The sequence below is a fragment of the Psittacula echo genome, assembly GCF_963264785.1.
Source record: "Psittacula echo genome assembly, chromosome: 13".
Taxonomy (NCBI): Eukaryota; Metazoa; Chordata; class Aves; order Psittaciformes; family Psittacidae; genus Psittacula; species Psittacula echo.
In genome coordinates this window covers 3,263,030-3,290,989 of record NC_137749.1, presented here as the reverse complement: position 1 = coordinate 3,290,989, position 27,960 = coordinate 3,263,030, and the positions used below count along the sequence as shown (strand labels likewise).

General features: G+C 39.6%; 1 protein-coding gene across 10 annotated transcripts; it reads left to right on the top strand.

Moving 5' to 3' along the window:
• Window positions 1-86: 86 nt before the first annotated feature.
• On the top strand, window positions 87-27,960 carry MPHOSPH9 (M-phase phosphoprotein 9). 10 transcript variants are annotated; one of them, XM_080628741.1, is made up of 25 exons: window positions 89-239; window positions 1,284-1,449; window positions 2,626-2,758; window positions 3,668-3,818; window positions 4,990-5,079; window positions 7,914-8,434; window positions 8,945-9,068; window positions 11,025-11,115; window positions 12,381-12,487; window positions 12,907-13,032; window positions 13,861-14,297; window positions 15,180-15,338; window positions 16,393-16,480; window positions 17,237-17,452; window positions 18,288-18,335; window positions 18,698-18,762; window positions 19,911-20,012; window positions 20,865-21,002; window positions 21,658-21,833; window positions 22,600-22,764; window positions 23,073-23,193; window positions 23,594-23,697; window positions 24,501-24,712; window positions 25,389-25,457; window positions 26,441-27,960. In XM_080628741.1, the coding sequence occupies exons 3-25, from the start codon at window positions 2,652-2,654 to the stop codon at window positions 26,540-26,542; spliced, it is 3,519 nt and encodes a 1,172-aa protein (XP_080484867.1). In that variant the 5' UTR covers window positions 89-239; window positions 1,284-1,449; window positions 2,626-2,651; the 3' UTR covers window positions 26,543-27,960. The 10 variants fall into 10 exon arrangements, 8 of the variants coding, with proteins under 8 accessions (XP_080484868.1, XP_080484867.1, XP_080484871.1 ...); XM_080628742.1 differs by lacking the exon at window positions 1,284-1,449 and having other exon boundaries at window positions 87-239; XM_080628745.1 differs by lacking the exon at window positions 89-239 and having other exon boundaries at window positions 981-1,449; window positions 22,648-22,764.

Here is a 27,960-nt window from a genome sequence, read left to right as displayed (position 1 = left end):
GCGCGTACTTTTCCACGTAGCGAATCAGCGCGGAAGGCGCGGCCAAGCGCGCGGTTAAGGTGGCCAATCATCGAGCCGGGCTCTGCCTGGAGCGCCCTCTGCCCCACCGCGTTCGAAACTCGGCCGCCAATCGGTGGGAGGAAGGCGGCGGGCCGCGCCTGTTTATCGCCTAACGGTCACCGGAGGAGGCCGCTCTTGGGCCGCCGCGGACGCCTCCCCGCGGGCTCCCAGCGATGCGGGTAGGAACCGAGCGAGCCCCGGGGGCAGCTGCCGGGGGCGGAGCCCGCCGCGCCTCTGCACTTGGACGCGTCCCAGCGCCGGCGATGCCCCCTCCATTACCCCGCCCCTTTCTCTGATGAGTGACAGGCGCGCCAGCCAATCGGAAACTGCGGCGCTGTCAACATCCCGGAGCGCGAGGGGCAGCTGCCCAATGGGAGCGTAGGGGCGGGGCTTGACCTGAGGGAGAGGGCGGTGGGGGCGGAGTCCGTGCGGGGGTGGGAGGGGGACACGCTGCTGGGGGGACGGGGCCGTGAGGGGGAGAGCCGAGGGTAAGGGGCGTCTTGGGAGGGGAGCCCGAGGGGCAGAGAGGGAGGGAGGGAGGGAGGGAAGGAGTGGGTCCATTAGAAGGGGGCAGAGGTGCGGAGGAGATCGCTGATGGAGGGGGGCGGCCCTGAGGGGGATCCCTTGTGAGGGGAGGGGGTCCCGTGATGAAGCTGAGCTTTACGGGCAGGAGCCCCCCCTGGGGCTCGTTGTCCCTCCTCATGGTCCCTCAGGAAGTCCTTGGGAAGCCGGGGAAAGGGAGTCCTGGAGGCGGGAGGGGCAGCGGGGACCGAGGCGCCCCGTTCCCTCTGAGGGATCTGCGGGGGGTCGCGGGCAGTCGGGTCTCGCTCAGGAGGAGCCGCAGAACCACGCGGGCGACGCTGGCCCTGCTGTTCGCATCCCCATCGCACTTAAGAGTCAGAATACCCCGCAGCTTGGTTTTTATCCTACTCCTTTATGTAGGGACTTGGCCGTATAAGGATTATTCTGTGCTATGGAAACAATAGCTGTCAGCTTAGTACTCCTCAGCCCAGTTACAGCTCACTTAATGTGCTTTCTTTTATATTGTGAGCAGACTTCTAATGAGGTTATGAAACGAGCCTGTGTCACAGCGAAGTCCCACCCATCTGCTGTGCTGCTGAGATAGGCCACCCATGATTGCATCCTGGGGAGACTGAGGTAGCCCCCTCCACTGTCATCAGCTGCTCCAGAGGCACTCACAGCTCTTTTATCTGTCCTGTTAGGTGCCTGATAACCTTCAGGTTTTCCGCACTTTAAACTACTAGAGAAAGAAGAAAGGCTTCCCCCCTCCCCGTTTATCCCAAGAAGCTTTGCCAAAGGATATGTGCATCTGGGATAACTTCCTTCCCATTCTTGTATTTTCAGCCCTGTCCAAAGGAGATAGCTTGAGTGAGTACCTGGGAAGCATTCCTGCTAAAAGTCCAGTAAAACAGGCAAAAATCAGGCTGTTGTCCATCGGTTTTCCTTCTGGTGGAAATAAATGTTTATGCTTCCAGACCTATCTATTAGTGTGATATCTCTGTACTCACAAGTAATGTTAAAGCCGGTAGCATGTAATTGTAAGCCCTCTAAAGAGGAATGGTTGTGTTGGAGGTGGTGTGCATCTTTAAGGCAGCAGGGGTTTATTTTTAGTATTGTCACAGACCACTAGGATGTTATTTCTTAATGTCTCTTCTTGTTCATCTGTGCCATGATTGTAAGGTTTCTCGTCCCTGTTAGAACGCAGCGTGAATTCACCAGGGTGTAGAACGCGCTGGAATAAGCACTATAGGAGGACTGAGCAATGTATTTCAACTATTTTTCAGTGAACGTATGGGAACTGGAGGAATATTTTAGTCTCTTTACAGCATTTCTTGTGAACTGCTGCTTTGAGTGCTGTAAGAGCATCGCACAAGTGTTTAGTAGTTATTTATTTATGATGCTTTCAGTTAACCAGCTGCTGGGTTTAACTGCTCTGGGATTCCTGTTGGACTACATGGGGTTTTGTTGTTAGTTGTTAAGATGTGTAGCTCAAAACAGCTTTTTGAGTTAATGTTCTACAGTAACAGTAAACCAAGTGTTCTGTGAAGAAAGCAAGCCAAATATCACATACAGAAACGTCAGAATTGGTCAGTTGCAGTCTAACTCAGTGGGTCTTGGTTTTATTTTCTGGTGGCTTTGCTTCTTGCAGGCAAGGCACAGATTGCTGTTCAGCAGGTTTAAGTGCATTGATAATAAGGCCCTTTCACAGAAGTCTGAGAGCTCAGATTTCAACCGACCAACCAAACCCCAACAGCACTGTTCTACCTGGAATTTTTTGGATTCAGACACCACTTACAGCCTGGTCTAGATGTGATGCACAGCTGGGAATCTCTTTGATTTTTAGTGGTCCCAGCAAGTAGAAAGCTGACTAAATACCCCATGTTTGCAAGCATAGCACTGGGCAAGGAAGAGAGGTTGGTTGTGGAATGCCAGCACTTTCTGGGGTGGTTTGGCTTTTTAATCAAATTGTGATTCTTTAATCAAATGGCTTTTACAAACCTGATGGTGGTGCTTATTATATTTTGTATATTTATTTATTTTCAGGGTAACATCATACTTGGGACTAAGATATGGAAAACTGTGACGTGGTGAAACCTGCGCAAGAAATCCCTTCATCTTCTGCAGACTCTGATGTCAGCAATACCCACAGCTCTGTCTGTCACTTGCATTGTAACAGGTAATGTGTTGAAGAAATTCCTAACAAATACTGTTATTATTTTCGTTATGCTTCATTAGTGTGCTGTTGCAGTAGTGTTGTTGCTCAGGTGAAATAATACGTAATACTCTGCAATATATTTTGGGCTGTTTCGTATTTACAGGTGTAATGCTTAATGAGAAAAGCTTTATTGAAAGAACTGTTAATTTTTCCGTAAAAGCTTAGGAGTTTCGTTTGCCTTGTCTTGTAGAATTGGAGCTGGGAACCTGTCTTGCACTAATTGTAAGAGCTCATTCTTTAGAATGATCATGCATTGTGCTAAGACCATGCATTGGTAGAGACCAGCAGCTTAGAAATATGGAGTTGTTTTTCTGTTCAGTGCCCAGGCTATTCCCAGTCTGAATTAGAAGGGCACATATGGACTAATAGTCTAAGCGATGATAAGGAGAGGTTCTTCTTGACTGTCCTATTAAGATGAGAGTTACAAGTTGCTTACTGCATGTGTAACTCCTCAAAAGGAGGCAGTACTCTTGGGCTTCATGAATCATTGTTACATAGCAGCTTATATTTGTGCACTTCTGACATCAGAATCTATAAGGAAGCACATGGGTTTGATGAAAAGCTGGATTTATTGACATTTGCACTAGCAAGCAGTAATGTCTCTGTTGGTGATGCTGCCTCTCTTCTTGGAAAGCTGTGTTTTAATAGTATGTAAGATAAGAATGAGGCATCTTGTGGATTCTTGGACATTTTCTTGACAAACATCTATGAACGGATCAGTTGTTATTTTTCAGCATGAAGAGGGTCACAGTGTAAATTAAGTGTGTAACTCTGTACAGCTTCATAGCATACGTAGTGTGTTATTTTGGCCATTATATTGGACAACTGGCACGATAAATAATTGAAATCCTTTTCCTTGTGTTTCACTAGAAGTCCCTCATCCAATCCCAATGGAGTTTCTGGTTACTCAGGGAATACCAGGTCCTCATTAATGCCTGGTTCTGTTGAGCTGCTTGCCTCCTTTGTGCAAGATCTCCAGAACGCTGGAAATTCTGACACAGAAATTGTGAAGAGCTGTGAGGTATTTGATGTTAAGGTTTATTTTTAAAGACATTTGTATTAATGTATCAGCTTTGTATTTTGGAAGACAAATCTAATGCTACAGTTTAGCAGTAAGATCTATGATGTATGTGTTTATTCCTCATGATGGGACAAATCCTTTTACAATGTGTGAACTAATCATGTGCGTAGATTTTACTGCAATTTTCCCATAGCTTTTAATCTTAGTGTTACAAGACAGATGTGAATATTTTTTCCAGAGTTTCAATTGCAAGTTTTTGAGTGGAAAAAAATGTAAACCTTTAAAATTGTCTCACTTCAAACTGGCCTGAAGTGATCCTGGAAATTATAAGTTTTCTTTCTAAAACTGGCTCAGTTTTAGTTTAATGACTTACTTATTCCATTTGTAGCAATGTGATCAGTTTGTTTCCCGACTTAAAACAACCCCAAAATCATGAAGTGGGTTCAATGAGTTAATTCTCTCAAATGCTTTTTAATGTTGTTTTTGTCTTTTTTTTTACTTTAAATTTTATCATTATATTTAGGGGTTTGCTTTAACAGCTCCGAGGAAGGAACAGAGGTGTCTGTGTCGAGGCACATGCTTTCTGTGTCCCGTGTCCTGTGCTTCAAGAATCAGGCTCCATGAAGATTAACATAAAGTAGTTTTAAAATTCAGATTTTACCATATTTTAGGAACTCTATAGATTTGACTTAACATTCTCTTTTTGTTGTCACTGAATAGTTATGCATCATGGCCTTCAGCTACATTGCTGAAGGGAACAAGCAAATGGTTCACTGAACATAAGGATGTTTCATTACCAGTTTTAAAATTGTCTATAATTTACTGAACTGGAATCAACCTTTCCAAAATTGGACTGTACTTCGCTGCCAGCCATTTCTATTTTCAAGTAACCTTTAATAGAATAACTCTCTTCTCTGTTTCATTTGTGTTTTTTTAAACCAAACTTAAATTGTAGAGGTGTTTTCTTGCTGTCTAGAAGGAGTTAAAGTGAATGTGTCCATAGTGAATTGTTCCCATTGATAGGGGGCTGCGTGTGTTGTGGGGTTGAAACCACAGTGCTGTTACCAAACTTTGTATTATGTCAACACCTACGTGTAAGACTGCAAAACTGTATTGTAGCTAGAGATGCAATATGACTGTGCTTTAATTATTTTACTTTCTGATTTAATAGACAAGGTGGCTACAGTTATTGAGACTGGTAGAAAAACAATGTCAGGAACAAATAGTTGCCCAGCAAGAGCAGTTCCACCATCAAATCCAAGTAAGTAATGATTTGTTCATGTAGGTAGGTTAGACTAAACATTTCTTCCCTTGCCCCCAACCACATTTCCCTCCAAAACAATGCAGGCTCTGGCACCCTTATCTTTTTCTGTAAGTATATTCAGACAGGCAGTTAGTGGAAGTGGATAACTGGAATGCCATTTACAGGATGCTTATTTGAGATGGCCTTGGGTAATTAACAAAGTAACTGTAAGAACCATTCTAGAAGTGAATATTCTGAGATTATGTGTTTTCAGTTGTTTTGTTTTCACAAACATTTAGTTCAGAATGCCGATAGGATAATTGGATTTTGGAGGTACAAGCTGGTTTTAACTAACTGTTAGACTGTATCATTTCTAATTTTGAGACATGGTAGTTTTCTCCTCATTAGAAGATGTTATGCATCTTGTCATTCACTCCTCTAGACAGTCTAGAGCGTAGGAAAGCATTCATTGTAAAACCTGAATGCTTATTCCACCCTTCGGTTAAGAATGAAAAGATGACCCAGGGGAATATTCACATTTTTGCTGAACCATATTTATCCATTAAAACAAAACAAATGTCTATGTATGTATGAGACAGTGATTCTATAAATATATAATGCTTAATATCTTCATCATTTTGGTTGCTGTTTTTCCCTTCCCTTTCCTGATGCCCTCTACACTAGTAGTAATCAGCAGTTCCTGAACTGAATTAACAAGAGGTACTGTCCTTTTATCCTATCTCCTGTTTCTCCCCGTTCACCTCTTCACCTTCCCCCCCATCTTGTTATTTTTGTCCCACCAGTGTTTCCTTTCTCTTGTATTTCCTTCCTCCTACTGTAGTGGTTTGATTCACTTGTTACTAATCGTAGTTTTGACTAAACCATTGTGTTGGCTTTGCCTTTTTGTGTCTTAATAGGAAAGGCTACCTCTGGAAGAGCTGACTTTGTGGTATCAGCAGGGAGTTACTAACTACTAATTGCCACACTAAATATAAAATCAACAGCTATAACTTGCTTTCAGTTATATGAGTGCATTATATATAACAGAGGGAGCTATTCCAAACTTAAAACTGAGAAATACTGCAATCCAGGCAACTCACTATGCTCTAATAAGAATACTAAAGGGTGCCCCATCCCTGGCAGTGTTCAAGGCCAGGTTGGATGGGGCTTGGAGCAACCTGCTCTAGTGGAAGGTGACCCTGCCCATGGCAGAGGGTTGGAACTATATGAGCTTTAAGCTTCTTTCCAACCCAAACCAGTCTGTGATTCTATAACAAATAATAATCTACTATTTGGGTAGAAAAACAAGATGCTGCATTAACATTGGTGTGACTCTGAGATAAGGCTTGCTCTATGCTGTGCTTGAAGAGCAATGTGCTTTAAAAATACATCTTAATCCATGTGAAAATAGGGATCAAAAGACCTGGAGTTCATTTTCGAATCAGTGGGGTCAGTCCTTGGCTTTGTGATCGGAAGCCAGGTGTGGTAATGGTGAACTGCCGCCACCTGTGGATCACCCCAAGATCAGACTTTATGGAAGAGATCTGAAAGGAAAAAAAGTTACCTGTATTCCCAGAATTATAGAAGTGTGATCTTATTTTTCCCAGGTCTTGTCTTCTCTTGGAATTATTTGTGACCATGCAAAGAGAAGTAAGAATGCTATTTAATTGGAATAGTAGCCTTTCACTTTTCCCACCCAAGGCATTAATGGCAAAGATTAAATGTCAGCAGAGAATCTCATCAATTTGGGTTTTTTCTCCTGACAATTCTGTTTCTTCCCTTTTGTTCTCCCTTCCCTCCTTTGTCAGAGTTGAGTCACACAATCACAAATTATTGTTGAAATCATGAGCCAGTAACAAAGCTTATGGCAGAAAACTTTGACACTTGAGTGGGAGTGTCAGGGGTTTTGGTGGTGTTATTTGGGGGATGACTTGGGGAGATTTTGTTTCAGTTTTGGAGGGATGGGTTCTGTTGGGGGGAAGATTGGGGTAGTTTTAGGGGGTTGGTTTTTGGAGGTTATTTTGGGGGGTGAAAATCGATAGTTAATAAAACCTAGGGGCTGGTTCTGACTAGTGTACGTGTAGGTTCCTCTGAAATTAAGCCTTACTTTTTATTTCTTACTTTAAGAGAACAAATGATTTTTGTCCAGTTTGTGCTTTCCACCTGCCATTCACATGAGTAATGCACTGGAGTTCTGTGAAAAACATTAGTAGAGTTCCACATTCTTAAACAACTGTTAAATCTAGTGACGTAACTAGAGGTTTGCTCCGCTCCATCAGATACCAGAATAATTCAAATGCAGATCTCTATTATATGGATAAATAACGTATTATCTAAATCTGGTATTTTAAAGTCAGGTTTGATGCAAATAATCTTACAGAGGTACATTATTCCTATTAGCATCATAGAGGAATGGTTTATACTTCCATTAAGCATCCTTGCAGTCTTTAAAACATATATCTAACTTATAGAATCTTTTACACCTAAATTTAGCAAAAGGCTTTTGTCCACTTCTAATGACATACCTGGATAGCTAATATTGCCTTAGCTGGTTGGTAGGTAACTCTAGTTTGAAGGTATGTAGTGAATACATGCATGCATGTTTTTTACATTAATAAATGACTAGTGAGACCTGTAATTCACTGCATGGATTTAAGAATTGTTGCCATGGACATTTTACTGTTACATGTAGACCTACTTTATGCATGAGATATCTACATATTGGAAAATCTGAGTCATTTCAGAGAAGTACCCTAGTTCTGTCACTAATACCATGAATTGAAGAGTCATCAAAGTTTAAATGTGTTCTGTGATATCCTCTCTTAGGAATTTTGCCTTCCCTTTTCCCGCAGCTCATTCAGGATGAGGTAAGGCAGTTGGCAAAACTGCAGAGCAGCAACTGGGGCACTGGCAAGAGCAGAAGTTTGCCCACCAAGCTCACAGACACTTTTTCATCACTAGGCAGTCAGATGGGGATGCATTCTGAAATCTTTAAAGAACATGAATGTGTTGTCAATCAACTTGGATCTAATGAAGCAGAAAGTCAGCCAAATGCCTCTGACCTGTATCAGGAATGTTTTGGAAGTGATGCTTCAATGAACAGTGGGTACGGTACACTTTCTGCCTCTGAACTGCACCCTGGCAGACTTGACAACACTACCACGTGCACAGACTACATGGAGAAAACTTCCCAGGGACAGAGTGATGGAGCAATAGTGCAGAGCGATGCAGCTGTAGCCAGTGTTCAAAATAAAAGGGAACTTTCACCAAAAAAAAGAGAGGAAAATTGTTCATCGGGAAGGAATGATGCTTTAATTTTTCCTACTGATTTTGAACATAAAGTTGATGAAACTCAATGTGGAAAAAAAGCTAGGTAAGTGGTAAACTTTCCAAATACTTTATTGTAGGCAGTCCCCATTCTGTAAATAGCTGTTGGTAACTGAAAACACGTCAGAATTGAATGGAACATCTTGATTGTAAAAAATGCTACTGTGCTGCTTACACAGTAAGAAAAGACCCTGCATTTTCGTTTTGGCTTAATTTTGTGGTTTTGGATGGTATCTGCTTGAACAGACCAAAAAATAGTTGTCTGAAGCTCTTTGTTAGGACTTTTTTTAAAGGAAAGCTATTTTACTGGTGGGTGTGTTTCAGTAGCACCTTTCAGTGATTTCTTTGTGTTTGAGTTGGTTTTTTACCTTAAAAACCCCCAAACCAACAACCCTAAACCATTTCAGCATTCATCACTTCATATTGTTTCTCAAAGGTGTATGAAGGCAGTGGGGGTTTAGTGCCTCTGTTCCACCTTGAAGAAGAAATTTCCTGTAGGGATCATGTCTCCACTGAAAAGGATGTATGTACTTAAGGTCTGTGTTTGTTCTTCTAGTAAATCTTTAACATCGTGGGCACAAAAACTGAAACAAAACCAACCAAAAAGAATAAATGCAGGTGAAGTGTGTGTGAACTCTATGCAAGAAAATGAGCAAGCAAAGAAATTACCCCATCAGAATGTAAGTCTCTGTATGTTTTTCTAGTTTGATTCTTGTTACTGGTATTTTTTCAGCATTGTAGTGGTTTCTGATTCAGCACATGCTTTCATACTTGCTTTAAGCATTAGAGTATGATGTTACCATTCATATGTTTAAAGTTCAGGTGGGCAGAGTTTACTTTTTGTATCATTCTATACTTATATATTTTGGCTTATTTTATTCCTTACCTAATTGTTGTGTTCACTTACCTAGGTAGCACTTGTTCTTTCCTCATAGAGGTAATAGTTACATTCTCAATTGAAGCTTCAGGTCGTGGTCATTTATTGTGCCCTATAATTTTTTTGGAGGATCTTGGATTTCAAGTTTGTGATGCCACCACTTTAGAACTGTAGTACCACCTATTGCTGTGGCTGCTGAAGCAGCTCAAAATGCCTCTTTTGAGCAGAATTTGATTTGTGCTTCCCCGTATTCGTGAGTTAATAATTCTGTATGTCCACGCACCTGATTATTTTGGGGAGGGAAGCTTAATCACATAGTTCTGATCCAGAAGGTTGTTCTGCAAGGTGATTGTGTGAGTAATCATCATACATGTAACTATGAAGTTTTAGCATTCCTTCCAGTATATTGTCACAAACCTCTCTCCTTATGTGAATTTTAAGGAAAGAATTCTTGACACTCTGTTAATGGCTCTACTTATAGGAGATTAGGAGAACTAGGAAATATGAATCAGTTGATTCAAGGCAGGGCTTGTTTTCTTTCCTGTGGTCACTCTGAGGGTGATCTGGAAAGAGTTAAGAGTAGCTTACTGTGTTTGGGCTTGCTCTCTTTAATCTTCTTCCATTGTCGGTGGAAACAATATGTTCCTCTAAGGGGGTATTTCAAACCAGGAGTCACATTTATCTGCTTTGGATTGTTTCTTTTCTCTCTCTGCTACAGGAGGATGCATAAGGAAATTAGTGACAAACTCAGATTTTGAAAAAACCTTTATCTTTTCTTTCCTTTGTGAGAATTCAGTTGCTATTCCTTCATTTTCCTTTCTTCCTCCTTAGGCAAAGGAGAATACCTAAATAAAACATTAAGAGGGACAAAATAGCCTTGAGGTGAGCTGGTACTTCATGCAAAAACTTGAAAAGCTTTAGTTCCAATTCTTTTTTTCTTACTGACTTTTGTTAATTCAATGGTTTCTATCCTGGTTTAGTCCTCAGTTGTATGAGCTGTATAAATTTGCCAAGGAGCATGGCCGTTAAGCTTCTGTAATGGAACAAAAAGCCCCAAGTATGATAGGAAAGAGCAATATGAGATGACTGTTTTAAAGCTAGCTGCACTTACTCAGTTGCTCTTGTATCACTGTGTTGTCATTCCTTGATTAAGGAAGAGGAGCTGTGGCAAATCTGAAGTTATGTCCATTTTTATCCCCTGTGTTCATCCCACTCTTTTCAAAATGGTTTCTTTGATTGCCTTTGGTGGTCGCTTAGGAAGTTTGGAATGAGGAGAAGGGTATGTAGTATCTTGTGTGTCTGGGGTGCTGATAGACAGCATTTACCTGTAGATTTGTGGTAGGTGGAGTCTTAACAGCTCAGTATAAGCAATTCCAATCTTAGGATGAGGAAAGAGTAATGCTTTATTGGTAAGTCACCCCTCTATATACCTGCACCTGGAGCAAGGAAGTTTAGATGACTGTACAAAGTGTGTATTTTTGTAACCGTTAATCTCAGAAATGCTCCACAAGCAACAGGCACATGGCTTAGAACATCAGTGTCTTTTAACTGAATGGCTTTGTTTAGTTTCCCTTTTGACTGTGGTTCCTCTGAATATAAATGGCACAGGTTTGGATCATGCTGTATAATGAAATATAATCCCTTTGCTTAAAAAGACTAACACCCCTTCCATGCAATTTGAAACAGTTATATCCTTGACTTTTTCTTCCCCCTTGCTTTGTGACTTTCCTTATAAATTGTTCCTTCTTTGTGATTTTAGACAAACCTTTCTGATGCTGCTTTGCCACCTTACACTTTTTACCTCAATCAACCGAATGAAAGTCCAAATTCCTTAGTGTCTGAAGCTTCAGGTATAGTTAACTTCTTGTACTTAAATTTCCTTTTCTTTTGAACTCTTGTTTTTTAAAACTCCTCCTAGAATGCATTTCTGGTAACCCTGGGGAGGTGAGGAGGGTTTGTGCACTCACAGGCTATTAAGCTTTGATATAGTATAATCCTGCTTTTCTTCCTCTTGCGTTTCGAACTGGTGGAGTTCCTGTGTGTCACTGCTGGCGGATGTAGGATATGCAGCAATTTTTCTCTTCAAATTCCTCAGTGTTTCAAAGTTGAGCTTTGTCTTTAAAACTGTTTCATAATTTAATTACTATTAAAATCGTGGGGCATCAAATGATCTTTCAAATATTGGCATCATTGGTCTATAGTAGTCACAGGAGTGCCTGGTGATAGAGGCAGAATTCCTGTAAGCCAAGGGTGTGATTGAGGAGTTGTATGGATAAACAAGAACAAGATAATGCAGTGTGTAATGTGCTGATTCTTTAATGGAGGGAGGTTGCTTTTTTAGTGTTTTGGTATGGTTTTAATTCCATTGTTTTGGGGTGGTTGGTGCTGGTTCTTTGTGGGGTTTTTGGGGACTTGTGGGGTTTGGGGGATATGGGGTTTTTTTTGTTTCATTTTGGTTGGGTTTTTTTTTTGTGAAAGCAAACAACTGATTCACTTATTTTGATTGTAACAGGGTGGATTCATTTGAGTAACAAACAGGGGCACAGAGATGCAGCCCTGCAAACTATATTTATTGCTTCTGCACAACCCATTGAGAGAGGGACACATATAAGAAACTGAAGTGGGGTTGAGACTGTATCTGTTCCTCGTGTGCCATCCCTCTTAGTCCTGGTAGTCTGTCTCTTTGCATGCTATAGAGTGCTGTTGAGTAGCAAACTGAAGTTTGCGGTGGGATTATTCCAGGGTAATACAAGTTTTAAATGCTATACTGGAAATGAGTAGAAATACCAAAGTTTATGGTAAATGAGGATTTGTCCCTTGAACACCAAAAAGTAAACCTACGTGCTTTCACTGGTTGATAGCTGTGGTTACTGATGCTGTGTGATGTGATGCTGATCATTGTTGCCTGTGCTTTGCATTGAAATTTTTCTAACTTCTGGTAACAAAAGCTTTAGTGAGTTCCTTAAGTAATAGATGCACATAATTAATACAGCATTTTTGCAAGCTGACACAGTAACATTTTACTAATGGATTTGGGGATTCCTGTTGTATAGCCATGAGTTTGGAATTTGTAGTTTTCTATTTATTATTTTCTTTCAATGTTTCTTTTTACCAGGTCTTTCATACTGGAAATTAGATGAGAAGGAGATGTATCACCCTTTACCAGAGAACTTCAGAAGTGACTTCGCTGATATGTTCTCCACAAAAGCATCACCGGAGCAGGTAAACTTTGTGTGTTAGAAGTTGGCTGATAGTTGCTTGTTGTCTTTGCTTTTTTTTCCCTACAATGGAAAATATCAGCCCTCCAGAAGCCAGCTTCTCTGTGAGACTCTTCTGTTAACTCAGTCTTTCATGTTCTGTTCCTGCATTATTCATTTAACCCCACTAACATCACTAGCAATTGACTGACCTTTTGTCACTTGCAAGAAACTGTGTGTATAGGAGTTGAAAAAAGACTGACTAGTACATTAAAGGTGTATGTCCCTCATTGAAGACCCTTTTTTAAACTGGGTATGCTGAATAAAGCCTTTTCCTGTTCTGAACTGCTTTATTAGCTAAACCCACCCCAGAACTTGCTTATCTATCCTGGGGATGGAGGATTGTGTTCAGGAAAAGTAATGTTGCAATTTTCCCTGTTGAAGTTGTCTTCTGCTGATGAAATCAAGTTGTCATCATTGAAGGATATTTATCATAAAAGACAAATGGAAAACAAGCAGCTGCCAGACCAGAATTTTATGCCTTCTTCCCAGTCAAGTCACCCACCAGAGGTAACACTGATTTCTTTACTTCACGTCTCAGTTTGGATAGGGTAAGTTACAGGCTGGTTTCTCATTAATTGGCCCCTGCTGCCACCTCCAGTTTTATGCTGGAACAGCAATTTGTGCAGCTGTGATGAGCCAGAATGGGAAGGGATCCAGCTGACAAGACCTCCAAAAACACCCTGGGTAAACAAGCATCTTTGCTGCACAACCTTGAGAATGGTGCAAGGATGAACCTGCTTACGCCAAGGCTGCAGCTGATGAAATGCAGATGGAACTGCAGTCGCAGGAACAGGGTTTTCTTACTGCTTCCCACAGGACGAGTTCATTCCACTCGTGAAACAGAAGAGGCCGAGGTTGTGTAATTGTTCTTTATCATATCTGTTTCTTTATACAGCTTTCAGTCTTGTACAAAATCCAGTAATGATGCTTCTGTGTGACTATCTTGCTTATATAATACATGAAGTGATTTTTCATAACTATGCAAAGTTATTGTTTCAACCTACAGGCAAACATCAAAGTCCTTCTATTTACATAACTGAAATGTCAAAGCATTTTTAGACAACTGCAGATGTTAGATATGTCTTTTATTTTTAATGGAAAATTAGAAACTCAAGTTGCAAACATTGGGAATATGCATCATCATCTAAGCTGTTACGTGTCCCTTCATCTTGCTTGTCATACCAAATTACTGTAGTAATTGTAGTAAATGGTTGTGGTTATTCATTATAATTCCTGCAATACGTTACATGGATTGCTGATGTCTTCAGATAAACTCCATTTACAAGAACAAAAGTTAAATCACAGGTTTTTTTAGTATTGTAACTTCTTTCCTAGATCTTGACGTTGGACCCAACCCTGCACATGAAACCAGGGCAGCAGAACCCAGGACCCCGTTTTATCAATGTTCCTGAAGAGACTGCTCCTTTTTCTCCAGACTCTATGGCAGAGCCCGGATTTTCAAGTCATTGTGACACAGACTCTTTTTCACAGACAAGTAATTCATCTCAGTTAAATGATTCTCCAAAGCATCCTGCCAGCAGCAGAGCTGCATGTTTGGACCTCTGGAGAAATCACCCATTCCAGAATGAAAACAAGACCAGCTCTCCCTTTCCAGTGGCATATATGGATGCTAACAATGATAATTTAGTCAACACTGAGGAGGAAGAAACACGGACTCTCACTCCATCTTCTATTGCTCAGTGTGCTGACAGCAGTTTGCCAGAATACAGCCTTTCAGTGACATCTGTCGAGGATCCTGTGATAATGTCAAAGTAAGTAATGTTGGTTGTAATGTAAGTAAGTAAGTAATGGTTGGTACCTTCACAGTACTTGTGAAATGAGCAGAATATGAGTTCTGTTTGCTTAGAACATAGCTGCACATTGCTGCTGTTTTCCTTTTCTCCTCTGAAGTGCAGATGGCGTCATTTCCCACTTCTTACAATTGTCTTTCTTTAGACTGTTCTATTTAACCTTCTTCAGACCATACTATTTAATCCTAGGGCACAGCATTTGTATTCTGTCTTCCTTGGATGTCAAAGCCTTAACTGGAAGGCAAAACAATTTCCTATGTTTTATTTGGTTGTGTCTTTTTATACCTTAAAATAAAAATCCGTACTACCCTCACAGGTCGTATAAGGGAGTTAATTCAGGCAGAGAACTTCCAAGTTCTGTGGGGGATATATTTTTCTGTCTTAGAGGCAAATGGTGGGAGAAGCACAGAATTACTGTACTTAGGAAACATAAATATCCCCCATTCACCATTGAAGCTCCTGTGAGTTGCCCGTGGACAAGCAGACATGGCATATTCCATGTGTGAGGGCTTATGTTAGGGTCATGGTTCAAGATAACTCAGTGTTTTGAGTTTTCCTGCTACAATTTTACATCCAGTTTCTAGTGCATAGCAAAGAAGAGAAGAGAGAGTAAAGCTTTGTATTGTATTTGTATACAATAATACTTGTATTAATGGGAAGACTTCTGTGCAAGCCTTGGGTGTTTGACACCACTGCGTTAGATGGTGAGGCTTTCTTAAATTGAATGCAACAGAGTTCTGTAAGAGAGATTTATATGCTGAGTTCATGATGTGCAAATGAATACAGCAGTGCATGGTCATGGCGATAGCTGGAAACCTTTTCTGTTCTTACTTTTGAAACTAGGATCAGGCAGAACTTGAGGGAAAAACACGCTCGGCACATAGCTGATCTACGAGCTTACTATGATGCTGAGATACACAGCTTAAAACAGCAGCTAGAGACAAGCCATAAAACTGCTTCGTCTGAAGACTTGAAGAAAATCAGTCAAAACCTTGCTGACAGGTACTGTTTGGCCTTGCTTGTCTTCTTCCTCTGTGACATGGGATTCCTTCCACTTCCAAACCTGAATGTACTTGTTTAGAATAGCTTGACAAGTTTGTCACTCTTCAATTCTGAAGATTATGTGCATCTGTCGTACTAATATTTTTGTATTAAATATAAATCTTGTGTTATTTAATGGAGCTGTTTAAGATCACTTTAAAATCATTGTTAGGCAGCAAGCATGATGTTTTGACCAGAGGTCTTGTTTGACCTGATTTTTGCTGAAGCCAGTGTAAGTTTTACTCAAGAGGGGCTGCCAGGCAGAGGTTGGCCTAAGCAATTTGTAATGGAACTATCTGTGTTGTAAAGTAGTTCTCGCCTGTCATGCTGGTGAACATCATCATCCTTTATCTTTCACGTTAAAACCACAGGCTTGAATTCATTGGTACCTTTATAAATTTGCCAGTCAGTGCTCTTTGACCACGTATTACTACTGTAGTCTGTGTGCCTCACCTAAATATTCCATTAGACATAGCTTGAATGTTTGCTATATGGAGAATTTTGTAGATAAATTATTTGTCAGTCAAAATAAATATTGTCAATTTAGATAGCTAAAATACTTAAAAAATCAATGCCTTTTAGAATAATTGAAGCAGTATCTGGGTAGCTGGGACTCTTCTGTACTTCCCTTCCAGCAGTACTGTGTGCTAACTACTAGAAGTGACTTCTGAGCAGTCATTTATTGAGTTAAAGTAGCTCGCGGTATAATTGCAGCTATTAATTATCACACAGCATCAGCAGCTAGCTGAAGTGCAGCTCTGCCCTGGTGCATCTCAGCTGCTTTTGGTCTGCAGCTCTTATGCTCCAAGCCACGTGGAGTCTCTGCGTGTGTTTCCAAGTTGCTGGTTGCCCACCATAGGCAGAGGCGCTGTGTGCTCACTCCAGAGGCTATGGGAGAAGGTCATGGTCTGGGCACCAAAATTCATGGGGATGCTTGAGGAAGGAAAGAAAGCTCTAAAATTTATATGTATTTTAAAGTTTCAAGAGATTTTTGTGATCTGTATGTTCTGAATAGGTGTGACCAATTAGATGCAGCTCTGAACGAAGCAAGTGCTCGCATAAAAGACCTTGAAAATAAGAATGCTGTGCTGGAAAGGCAGGTGGTAAGTGTGTGTTCTTAAATCAAGTTGTTTTTTTAACTGAAAGGGTAAGAGAATGCACTTGTTCATTACTAAGCTGATATGTGTTTCTGTATCTTCATCTTTTTATTTTCAACCTTCCTCCTTAATATATGAATCAGCCAATATGTTCCACCAGTGACTTTCCTAGCTGAGTTTCTTAGTCTTGAATCATCATCACTTTTACTTATGAACAGCCTTTTCAGGTTAGCAGGGATCAAACAAAGCTGAACAGTGAAATGCTGTGATGTGTTCATGATGTCTCTCTTTAGATATTGGGGGTTTTTAATATATTTATTTTGCTTTAATTACTTTCTCTGTTTTCTTAGAGCTGTGATAAAAACACATCTCATCTGCACTGAGGCAAGACTATTCTAAGGATATCTATACAGTTGTTCTGACTAGGTCAGACCAGTTTGCCTACAGCTGCATAGCTGCATTTACTGGTCAAAGAACAGGACACTTTGTCATCAGAGTTAGATACCTGGAGAGACATTTTTCCATGCTGGGGAGCAAGAGGCCTGACCTCCAGATATTTTAATTCCTGTAAAATAAATAACGTCTTTTTGGGGTTTCAGTCTTCATTTGCATTCTTTCTGCATCACAGAAATGAGCAAAAATCTTAAGTTCATATACAGATGTACCCTTGTTTTCTATTTAGGTGAATTTAGATTATGCTTTGCACTGAAATGAAAACAAATCCTCCAGGAATCATGATCATGAATGTGTGTTTTCCTGCAGGCAGACTGGCGAGACCGCTTCTACGCAGTCAGTCATAATTCCAAAGGTTTGCAGGAACGCATAGAAGAAATGCGCACAAGCAATAAGGAGAAGGATAACACCATCAGTCGGCTAAAATCGAGGCTTCAAGATCTAGAGGAAGCGTTTGAGAAAGCTTACAAGTTATCTGATAATAAAAACACCAGGCTAAAGGAAGAAAATAAAATGTTTCAAAATGTAAGTAAGCAAATGGGCAGTAGTGGTCACAGTTATACAGTGGGTCAGGAGCACAGCACCTCCTGCTTTGGAAAACTACTCGGACTTTAGCATTGTGAAGGCTTAAGGTGCCATTAAGAGAACAGGAATTATTCAGCTGGCTACTTAGTAGCTAGGTGTTAGGTGATACTATGGATCTATAGGTATTTAAGGTAACAAGGGTATACCTGGTAACACTTCTCGTAGTCTCTCAGGTATTTTATTACTCTGTGTGCTCTTATTTCATTTTATTTTTAGAGGTATTGCAGGAAGTTGGTTTAGAAAGTTGTTTTTCCCTTTCAAGTTTAGTGAGGATGGACTGAGTTTCTCATAAGTCACCTCAACTTGCTAGAACTCTTCATTGTGTATGATTTTAGACTGAATCAAAGGAGTTATTTCTCTGATTCTTCAGTAATAGCTTTATGGAATGTTTAAAAGGATTGGCAAAATGAGTGTTAGTTGGAAAAGCTACTTCACGCTTTAACTCCTTTTTTTACAACTAAGATTGCAAAATACAAAGTCAGCTTTAAAGTTAGTGAATAATTTTACTAGATCAATCAGTTCCTTCAGGTTCTTTAGAGATAAATAATTTGAGCATTAGAAATATATTGTGTAAGTAGTTCAGTTGTTCTGTTCTGTCTGTAACTTTTTGTTCCAATTGGAAGACGCTAGAACTTAACAAACAGTATTGAAGTACGTTCTCTATCCCCTGGAGTGCTTCTGCATGGGGTAGACAAACAATTCAGATGACAGCAGTCAACAAAACTGTTAATTGTAAATGGTCTCAGTGTGGATTTGTGTGTTCTTTTTGTTTTAGCTTTTAGGAGAATATGAGTCCCTTGGAAAAGAACATGAAAGGGTAAAGGTAAGTACACACTAGTAATTAGAGAACCACACGTGAAATGTGTGATAATGTGCCATAGAATTAACCTAAGTACTTTGAAAAAGATCAAATGGAAAGATCCATATTTATTTTACCTGATAGTTTCTTACTACATCTTCAGAGCCCTGCAGGGAAAAGGAGGGAGTTTGGAACGTATTGGTTTTCAGCAATATACAGCAAAAATATTGCAGAGTCAAAGCTGTCAAATTGAATGGGCCTCCCTTTCAAATAGGAAGGTGCATTTAATGTATTGTTTTCAAGATTGATGTAGTTACTCGGGTGTTTATCTTTTAATACACTTTGTACCTTCTAAGCTTATTACTTTTTTCCTTGTGTGCCTGTAGGATACGTTAAATACAACCGAAAACAAATTGCTTGATGCAAACACGCAGATATCTGATTTGAAAAGGTAAATGTGAAACTGTCTTCTCACTGTTTTAACAATATGAAATGCAGGCAGTGATCTAAATATTTACTCCTAGGTTATAAAGTCTGTAGATCTTGTAAGTTTCATTACATCTTATGAATCATTTCATGTTGTTTTATGTTACTTCATACATACTGTAAATATCTTGTTATTTTAGGTACATGTGTTTTCTGCTTCCTCGATCACAATGGCTTCCCATGGGATGTAATGATTTGCTTCCTTTCTGATGGTTGTCACTCAGATAGCCCAGCCAGGCTGCTGCTCAAGCTTTTACTCCTATAGTTGTCCTCTCAGGAGCCCCATCTTCAGCTAACCAGTCACTGTTCTGGTTTGCAGGAGTGAGGATGCTGACAGGAGTTTGCTAAGATTATGGCTGCTAGGCATTAATAAAGGACAGAAAGAACAGAAAGAATAAATAGGAAGAGTTTAAGAAAGGAATAGAAAGAAGCCAAAGCGACTCTGCTTTCAATTTTTATTGGGACTGTTGAGGGAATGAAGGTAGTATGAAGGACAATTGAAGTATTTCTGTTGGCACTTCTATTTTCTTCCTGCCTGATTCTCAGTGCTGCTATTTGGGGACCATTTCAGGCTGGGGAAATTTTAGTGGAAAAGGAGATTTTTATATCCTGCTCCAAAACCCTGTATTTCTGTTTTCCAAGAGGGAAGTGCCTAAGACTGTGTTGCATGGCCAAGGGCTAGCTCAGTGAAGGTGTGAACTGCAGTATGTGGGGGAGATGAAAATCCTGTGAAGAGCCTGAGCAGAAGATTGGTGGAGTTACCTGAGTGATACAGGAGCCACTCATTACATCCAGTCAGGGAGCCTCTTGTATAAGTACAGCATTTCAAGGAGGAAAAATGTTCTGGTTTTGTTTTCCCCAGCCCCTCCAAGGTGGACATTTTGATCCACAGCAGTATCTCCTGGTCCTGTCTTTCTAGTTAGGTTACTTACCTTAGAATTCAAATACATATTTGTATGTGTATTTAGATAGATATAAAAATGTAGTAGTTGCTCTTGTTCTTCTGCTTCACCAAGGATATCTGATTAGAAAAGAGCTGACTCCAAGAAATATGATGTATCTTTTATGTCATTTAAATAATCTTATAATGCATCTTTGCTACTTCCACATTAGGACCATTTTGAAACTTGAAGCTCAGCTCAAGCAGGTAGAACATGAAAACATGCTGAAACTTCGCCATGTAACTGAAAGTCGTTTCGGAACCTCTGGTGCCAAGTAAGTGAATATTCCAACAGTGTGAAAGCAGACCATGTGGTTTAGACTCCTTTTTAATGTGTTTTGGATAAAAATGGATCAAGATCACGTCAGTCCATAGGCCAAACTGGATTAAACACATGATGTAATCCAGAGGTTTTACATGCCAAGAAAGTATTAAGAACAAATACATACTTTGGATAATGTATGTGTGAGTTGGCAGACTGTTTCTAGTCTTGTCAGATGGGTGTTCGATAGGCCTCAGCTGAATAGGGGTTCCCGTGCTCACCAGGGATCTTGGGAATAGAATCTAATAGTTTAATTGGACACTGGAGGTTTTCCTTGTGTGTTTGTCACTGCTTTGAAGGGCTGATTTACTACTTTTTATGTTTCTACATACAGTTTGTACAGGTATCTTGAGAGAGTGGAAGTTGGAATTAGTTAGGATTTGAGTGGAATTAGAATGCATACTATAGTTTGAATTGTGGATTTAAGTTAAGAACGTTAAAGTTGAATTGTGTCCTGTGGTGTGTTTATGTGTGGTTGTTGTTGGTTTGGGGTTTTTAAATGTTTTAAAGACCAGAAATCTTTGCCCCCCTTTGGTTTTTCTTTGTTACTTAGTTATGGCCTCTTTGGTGTCTCTCAGTTCAGCACTGATCATATGAAGCCCAAAAAGATAATGTAATATGTCTGTAGATGTCCACTTGTCTATGTAGATGTCCACAGCAGTATTTGGGGGGAGAATCTTATTTTTTGTTAGTATGAAGATACAGGTAGTTTATGATGAATATATTACAGGACTGATTTCTGGGGGAAAAAAGGAATAAAAGCCTTCAAAACCTTTCCTAATTCTGAAGTGTTCTGTTCTCACAGCAAGTTGGCAACTCCTGATGTCAGCAGGCGGAAGTGGTTGATACCAGGAGCAGAGCATTCAATCTTCACTGGCCAGCCTTTGGAAGTCCAGGAAAGCTCGAAAGATAACAGACTAGAAGAAACCTATATTCCTTCCAGGTGAGTTGGTTTCCTTCAGTATCCACCACCTTTAGAAATCCAGAATTGACTAGATTTATATTTTTAGAGTTTTGTACTTGTTACATAAAACTCTCAAAAAATTCTCCATGTCATAGATGTTCTACAATTCCTTAAGAACAAAATCACCTTCCCTCACCAACAAAACAAGGAGCAGCTTTCAGTACTGTTCTTGAAATATCAGAAAGCTTCAACTGCATCTTGTGCTGCCTTCTTTACATGTTTTTGTCCAACTCTACTCTGGGTTTGGACACAGTGTGCTCTGTTGTATTGGATGTGAGCTGTAGCAGTTGGCTGCAGCTTTCCACTAGTGTGAAGCTTCAGGTGTAGTTTAGGATGTAATGTAGTAGTTTTCCTTCTTACTTAGAAGTTTCTGAAGCCTCTGTCAAGACATACTTAATCCTAAGGACATATCAAATCACTGAATTTAACTCACACCTGAACTGGCTGTAACACAGTCTTCTGAGGTCCTTGGCTAAAGCTAAAAAGCACCCTTAAAATTCTTGGTTTGATGACTGTCAATCTCAAACTAAATTCCTCCAGTTTTTTGTTTATTGAGCTACTTGTTTGGATATATGAAATAAAGTAAAAATACTTGATCAGTTCTTTAACTTTCCACTGCGTCATATTCTTTAAGGCACCATTCTCCTCCTGAGAAAGACTCCTCACAAGAAGACTCTTCAACAACCACATCAGAAAAGAAAGAAATGGAGATATCAGAACCACCAATTATAAAAGCTTTTAAAGAACTTGAAGAAGGAAAAGCATTTAAAGATTGGGGTACACAGACAGAAAAAGAAGATGCATCAGCTAGTAACTTTTGTTTTCATATTCCTGAACTTGTCTTTACTGGCTTTTCTTTGGTTGCATGTCTTTCGGTTTTGTTATTTTTGGCATTCAAGTCCACCAGGCTTAAGTGATGGGATAAAAACAGTTTTAGCATGCAGACTTCTGGAGTTTTCCTAAGAAAATTCAACATTACGCAGCTAAGTGACTTGTTTAACATAGAGGGAATGCAAAGGTTGCTGTTAAGTCTCAAGCTGGAGAGTAGCTAATGTCCTTTTTCTAAGAATATCTCAGTATTTATAAACAGTTAATGGAGTCCTAGCAATGCCCTGGCTGGCTGTACATCCATTATAGTTTTGTTCTCGTGGTGTTGTATCACAATGTTACTAAGAAAGTTGGCGTAAGTATTGTAGGACTGCACTGAGCTGTTCTAACTACCTTGATTTAGAAAGCCTTGTAATTAGAAAACACTGAGTTTGTCTCAAATTCTTGATTCAGGCAGGTACTCCAACCCTCTTTCCCCAAAGATGTTTTTGTCCTTCTTTTCACTATCTCTATTAAATCAGTGTTATTTAGCATTGTTTCCTCACACATGCTGCAAAACATCCTTTTTCATAAGTTAATCCATCTTTCATGAGTACGATGAGCAGGGAGTAAGACTTGAGCAAAACATGTTGATGTCAGGCAGACTAAGTGCAGTCTTTGTACAGTCCAAGCTGTGTACAGAATATTTGTGGGTTCTTGTATTAAAACAAGTATTATATTAATCAATCTTTTTCTTCTTTTTAATTAGAAACATCAAATCGACGTCAAACTGTTGGGTTTGTTGAATCTTCTTTAGTTGCTAACCGATCGCCAGAGAAAGGGAAAGACCAGCACAGACCAAAACGGTACAGCTCCCCTTCTGGCCAGAGGTCATCGTCCCTTCCTCCTCCAAACAGGAAATCAAATACTCCAAGTCAGTGCTTTTCTGAAGTTTGGTTTGTGTTACTCAAAAGGTAGAATCAAGTAACGAGAAGCTGCTCTAGAAGAAAGAAAAATAAAGATAGAACTTGTGCATTACTCTAACAGTAAAAGTAAAAGCTTGACTGGAATTGTAGAAAACATGAGAGCTCTTAAGTTTATTTTAACTTTTCTGTGTTGTGATGCACTTTTCATCTAAATAAACATGCAGACAGCTTTGAAAAGCATTCATTTAAGATGTAAGCATCTGATCACATGAGTGGGAGATGTTCGAGGTAGTTAAACATCCTCTGTCTTTTGCAGCAAGAAGAGAGATAATGTTGGCACCAGTGTCTGTGACATACAGCCCAAAACGATCTCCAAAAGAAAACCTCTCTCCTGGATTTAGCCATTTGCTTAGCAAAAATGAAAACACAGTGACAAGGTACGAGGCTTGTGAATACAGTTGTGTTCTGAACATTACTATAGCAGCACTATGTTTATGCAGGCTTAATACTGCTCTTTCTTGTTCATTAAAAGTCCTAGAAAATGAGTCATGTGAAGATATCTGAATATACAGCTAAGTTTAACTCTGTCAAGAAACATGGGAGCTTGGCCTGCTTCTGAAAGAAAGTTGCACAAATAGGGTATTTTGGTGGTGCAAATAGGAGTATATTGAGCTATGGCACTATGAGCAGTAAGCAGAAGACTTGCAATGCTGTGGGATAGAAATTGTTTTTATTAAAAAACTGCTTATTTAACCAAAAGGTGAAAAAGTAGAAAATACTGCATTGCTTGATACATGATTTCTAGCTAGTGATTGTTTTGTGCTTCCTACTCTGTAGATTTGATATACTTCTAGATGACCTGGAATCTGGTCCTACATCTACTTTACAGCACAATAATACAAGAAAAAGGCTCCAGTTCCTCTCACTAGATGATACAGAAGGTAATCTATCAAAGTGGGGGGGAAACTTTCTCTATTGGTAATAGCTGCTTAGATAGAAAGCTGTCACTTTTATCAAGTCCAAGTTTTAAAAACCCTCTAAATCTTGCCTTATTCTGTAGACAGAGAAGTACCATTCATATAGTATTTTATTTTTATGTATATGTGTGTATGCACAAAGAAAATGGAACAAGAGCAATAATGAAATGGAGAAAGAAGGGCAGTATGTTTTCCTATGCTTAACTCAGTTACACAATGCGTATCTTAGTCGGATCTGTATAAAGATGTACGTACTCAGGGATACTAATAACATTCTGCTGCTAAACATCACATTACAGATAGCCAAGAGTAACTATAATAAAAGCAGTTGTTTCAGATGTTTTAAATGATTGATTAAACCAAATCTTTTCTCACTTTTGTAAATCTTGTCACAATGTTCTGCTTTTGTTTTTATTAATGCGTTGATTTAGATGAGTGTTTTCATGACAACTGTGATATTTAGTGATATTTAGAAATGTTGTAAGAGTCAAAGTTATTCCTAATTGGCACAGTACAGTAATCTGTTTGTTAGCCAAAAAATGTGCTGTGATATAAAGATCACTTGAAAGATCATCTGTACAAATGTTTTCCATTCTTCTGGGAAGTTTGCCTACGGCAACCTAACAAGGCTTTGCTAGTCACTCTCCTTACTTTATGTACCTCCGAGGTCACTCTGCTTTTCTTGTCATTAGCTTATTTTTCTCTTATATGTAATAATTTCACAGGCAATTACAAAACGAATAAAAAGATCCCTATTTTGTTGATAGGAAGGCAACACTCAGGTGTCAGACACAGCTCTTGTGCTGAATCCATCAATACTGGAATGAAGAAAGCGACAGCCTGGGACGAGAGGAGTGTAGCACAGAAATATGAGCCAGTGCTGCCTGCTTGTGAAGGGGACTTCAAATACACAGCAAGGATTAGGACTCTGGCTGAAACAGAGAGGCTTTTTGATGAGCTGACTCAGGAAAAGCAACAGGCAAAGATTATTCTTATTTTAAATTTGTGATGAAACATAATAGTTGGAAGAGAGGTGAGGGGTGTAGCTGCGCACCCTGCAATGCATGGCTGAAATTCATGCGTAATTTCTAGTGTTACCCTGGGAATGGGCCATTATCATTCCCTGCTCTACTTCCCATATTCCAATCCTTTTCTGTCCCTAACTTCCTTAAAGGAGAGTCACTTTAACATAAGCACAGTGTGAATGGAAGGGTTGAAGCGAATTTGATTTTCTTCCTCAATGGCCAATGATTTAAACCAGCCTTTCAAATAAGGAAGGTTATTCTGGCAAGTAAGTGTGCTCCCTTCATAGGATCCTAGAATGGTTTGGGTTAGAAGGGACCTTAAAGCTCATCTAATTCCAATTCCACCGCCACAGGCAGGGACACCTTCCACTAAAGCAGGTTGCTGCAAGCCCCATCCAACCTGGCCTTGAACACTTCAAAATGACCCTTGGGAGAGTCTGCTTATGAATGTTAACTTCTGTATCTGTTTGGTACAGCACAGTATTATGGTAGCATACTTACGTTTAAGAACAAGACTGAATGTGTCTCTGTAATCTATATACCTCACCTCTCTCTTTGTAAGATGAGTTAAGAAGGCTTATACTGGCTTTTGAAACTATAATTTACAGCTGAAGTATTTTCTGTTACTAGATTGAGGCTGCATTGAGTCGAATACCTTGTTCTGGTGGAAGAATGACCTTGCAAGCAAGATTAAATCAGGTGAAAAAGCTTCTACATCTGGCTGTTCTCTTAAATTGCTCTCCCACAGTTCAAGAATATAGAGTGTAGATGAAAGTTCCACTATAGTAAGCTCAATTACTGTGGGAACTTTTCCATACCACTGAGAAGTGTTCCTGAATATGGCATATAAGGAAAAAGTATGTGTGTGTGTACATGTATAAGTAGTACATAGTGTATATTCTGCATAAGACGACTTGTTGATATCTTCTGTGGTTTGTACATGGGATGCATTTTCCAGATTACTACAAGAATAGTCTGTCCTTGCTATAATACTAAGAGGCACATGAAGGCAATACATTGAGGCAGTAACTATGAAACAGATCCCTGCAGCTGTTGTGCTGTAGAGGAAAGTGTAAAGTTTAGGGGTTGTTTGGGGTTTTTTTGTCTGCTTGAAAGCATAAAGAAGCAAGTAAGAAGGCAAAAAGAAGTAGTGTAGGTGGAATACAGGAGAGGCCCTTCTTTAGAAGCCTCTGCAGACTCTTCTAATGAAAACAAGCATCTCCCAGTTGTGTTCTAGAGGTCTCTGCAAAGCCTACAACTGCAGCAGTTCCTAAATAGGGATCCTAGGGCTTGTAACCGATTTGAAAGTCAAAGTGCATTCCAGTGAATCAATGCTACCCCTCACTGCAGTGGTCAGCATTTCCTAAATGTGTCTCCCTCATCATCAACCTGGCCTAATTCTTGTCAAGTTTATCTAGAAGTCACATGAAAGTTTAAAAACCAACCCCAAATACCTAAAACAGTTTTAAAGAAGCCAAAGACCCACAAGTACACACACATACATAAAAATAATAGAGGGTTTGTAGGTCTGCCTCTAGTTTGTGGGTGCTGACAGAATGCTAGTAAAGGATACCAGCTGAATATAGGAATAACAGTTATTTCTTCATTTTATAATGATCATTGGATTTTGGTTTATTAAATCCCTTTTTTTTTTTTTCCCTTTCTTTAACTGTTTCCTTTAGGAAGCTCTGGAAGATCGCTTGGAAAGGATTAATAGAGATTTGGGGTCAATACGCATGACTCTGAAACGATTCCATGTTTTACATACCTCCGCAAACCTTTGACAATTCTCTCTTTGAATGCAAATATGCTTTTTTTTCCACCCCTTGCACTAATATGTAATTATGCACTCAGTAAATGCAAATGGTTTTGTATTTTTCTAAACCCTCAATAGTAGTTTTACAACCATGTTACCCTTTACCAAGAGCAATATTTTGTACTTGGAGCCACCTATATTTTGAACATATTTTTGTTACACTTGAGAAAATCAGTATTTATCCTGTATTGTAATATTTTTAGAAATATTAATTATTTTTAAATAGTGATATTGAATTTATAAGAAGAATATGAAACTAAAAGGCAGCTTGTTTTCAGAAAATGAGTGTTACTGGTTTGCACTTCGTTTTCCTCCCCATTTTATACGTATTTATGGTATGATGTAAATAGTAGCCAATAGGAAATTTTGATCTTTAATACAAAAATCAACCTGAATTACCTGTGTAAGAGAACCGTTATGTTGTAAATCCTTTTAATTTCAACCGTATAACACGGGTACCTTTCATTGTGACAAAACTGTGAGCAATACTTTCGCTATGGTTGGTTGGCTGCAGAATGAAGTGTGTTCTGTTGGTCTGGCTGCATTAGGAAAATATTGCTCTAAATGACTTGATGTCTCCCAACAGTTGCAGTGAGTAGTGTTCTGCTACTGCAGGTACCGGGATCCATGGGAGCCATCCCATCTCGACTCCAGCCTCCACTCCAGGACTGTAACTATTCATCCCAGGTTACTGTTTTAATGCAGCAGGCTGGGTTTTGTGCCATGCCAGTGTTCTGGTCACCTCCATTCCTGAATCAAATCCAAGCTGTATTTATGAACACACATGCATTTTTCTGGGTGAAAACAATACATAATTGCTAGTTGGCCTATTGGTGAATGACTGTCCAACATTGATGGTTTGTATTTTAATATCAAATAAAGGTTTAATTAGATTCTTTCCTCCTGCCCAAGAACATTAATAGGTTCTGGAATATTACAGCAGCCATAATGTAGGTTTTAATCATATTGTGTGTTTCAACTTCTGTCCTTGTTCAAGATGTTTAGCCACCAATGATGTGATTATCAGGCCAAAATAGCTGTCATAAAGGAAGCTCGGGAAGATCTGATTCTAAAATTAGAGTCTTGTCATTTAAGGTATTTGATGAACTGTTCTATCCAAGAAATGATATTTTATTGCAGCCACTTTTCCCTGCAGTTCCTTTCATACACAGAGTTCAGGAGAAGTCAAGGATGTTGGTTGCTGTTTTTACCCTTTAAAATATACAAATTGGACCTGAATACTTGGAGTTAAATATATTTCTAGCTGCACCAGTAGCTGTACAATTTTGATGATATTCCATATTACTTGTAACTTTTACTTAGAAGGGGTTGAAGGAGGAAAACCAAATCTTGACTTCCCTCTGCAGCTCTACAGTTCAGCTGAAG

What these genes read in the sequence shown, in the direction of transcription:
- MPHOSPH9 (XM_080628742.1), top strand. Translation starts at nt 2,652, where the DNA reads ATGGAAAACTGTGACGTGGTGAAACCTGCGCAAGAAATCCCTTCATCT. An exon ending in TGTCACTTGCATTGTAACAG is followed by an intron (nt 2,759 to 3,667) that starts GTAATGTGTTGA and finishes GTGTTTCACTAG; the next exon opens with AAGTCCCTCATCCAATCCCA. An exon ending in GAAACCTATATTCCTTCCAG is followed by an intron (nt 21,003 to 21,657) that starts GTGAGTTGGTTT and finishes ATATTCTTTAAG; the next exon opens with GCACCATTCTCCTCCTGAGA.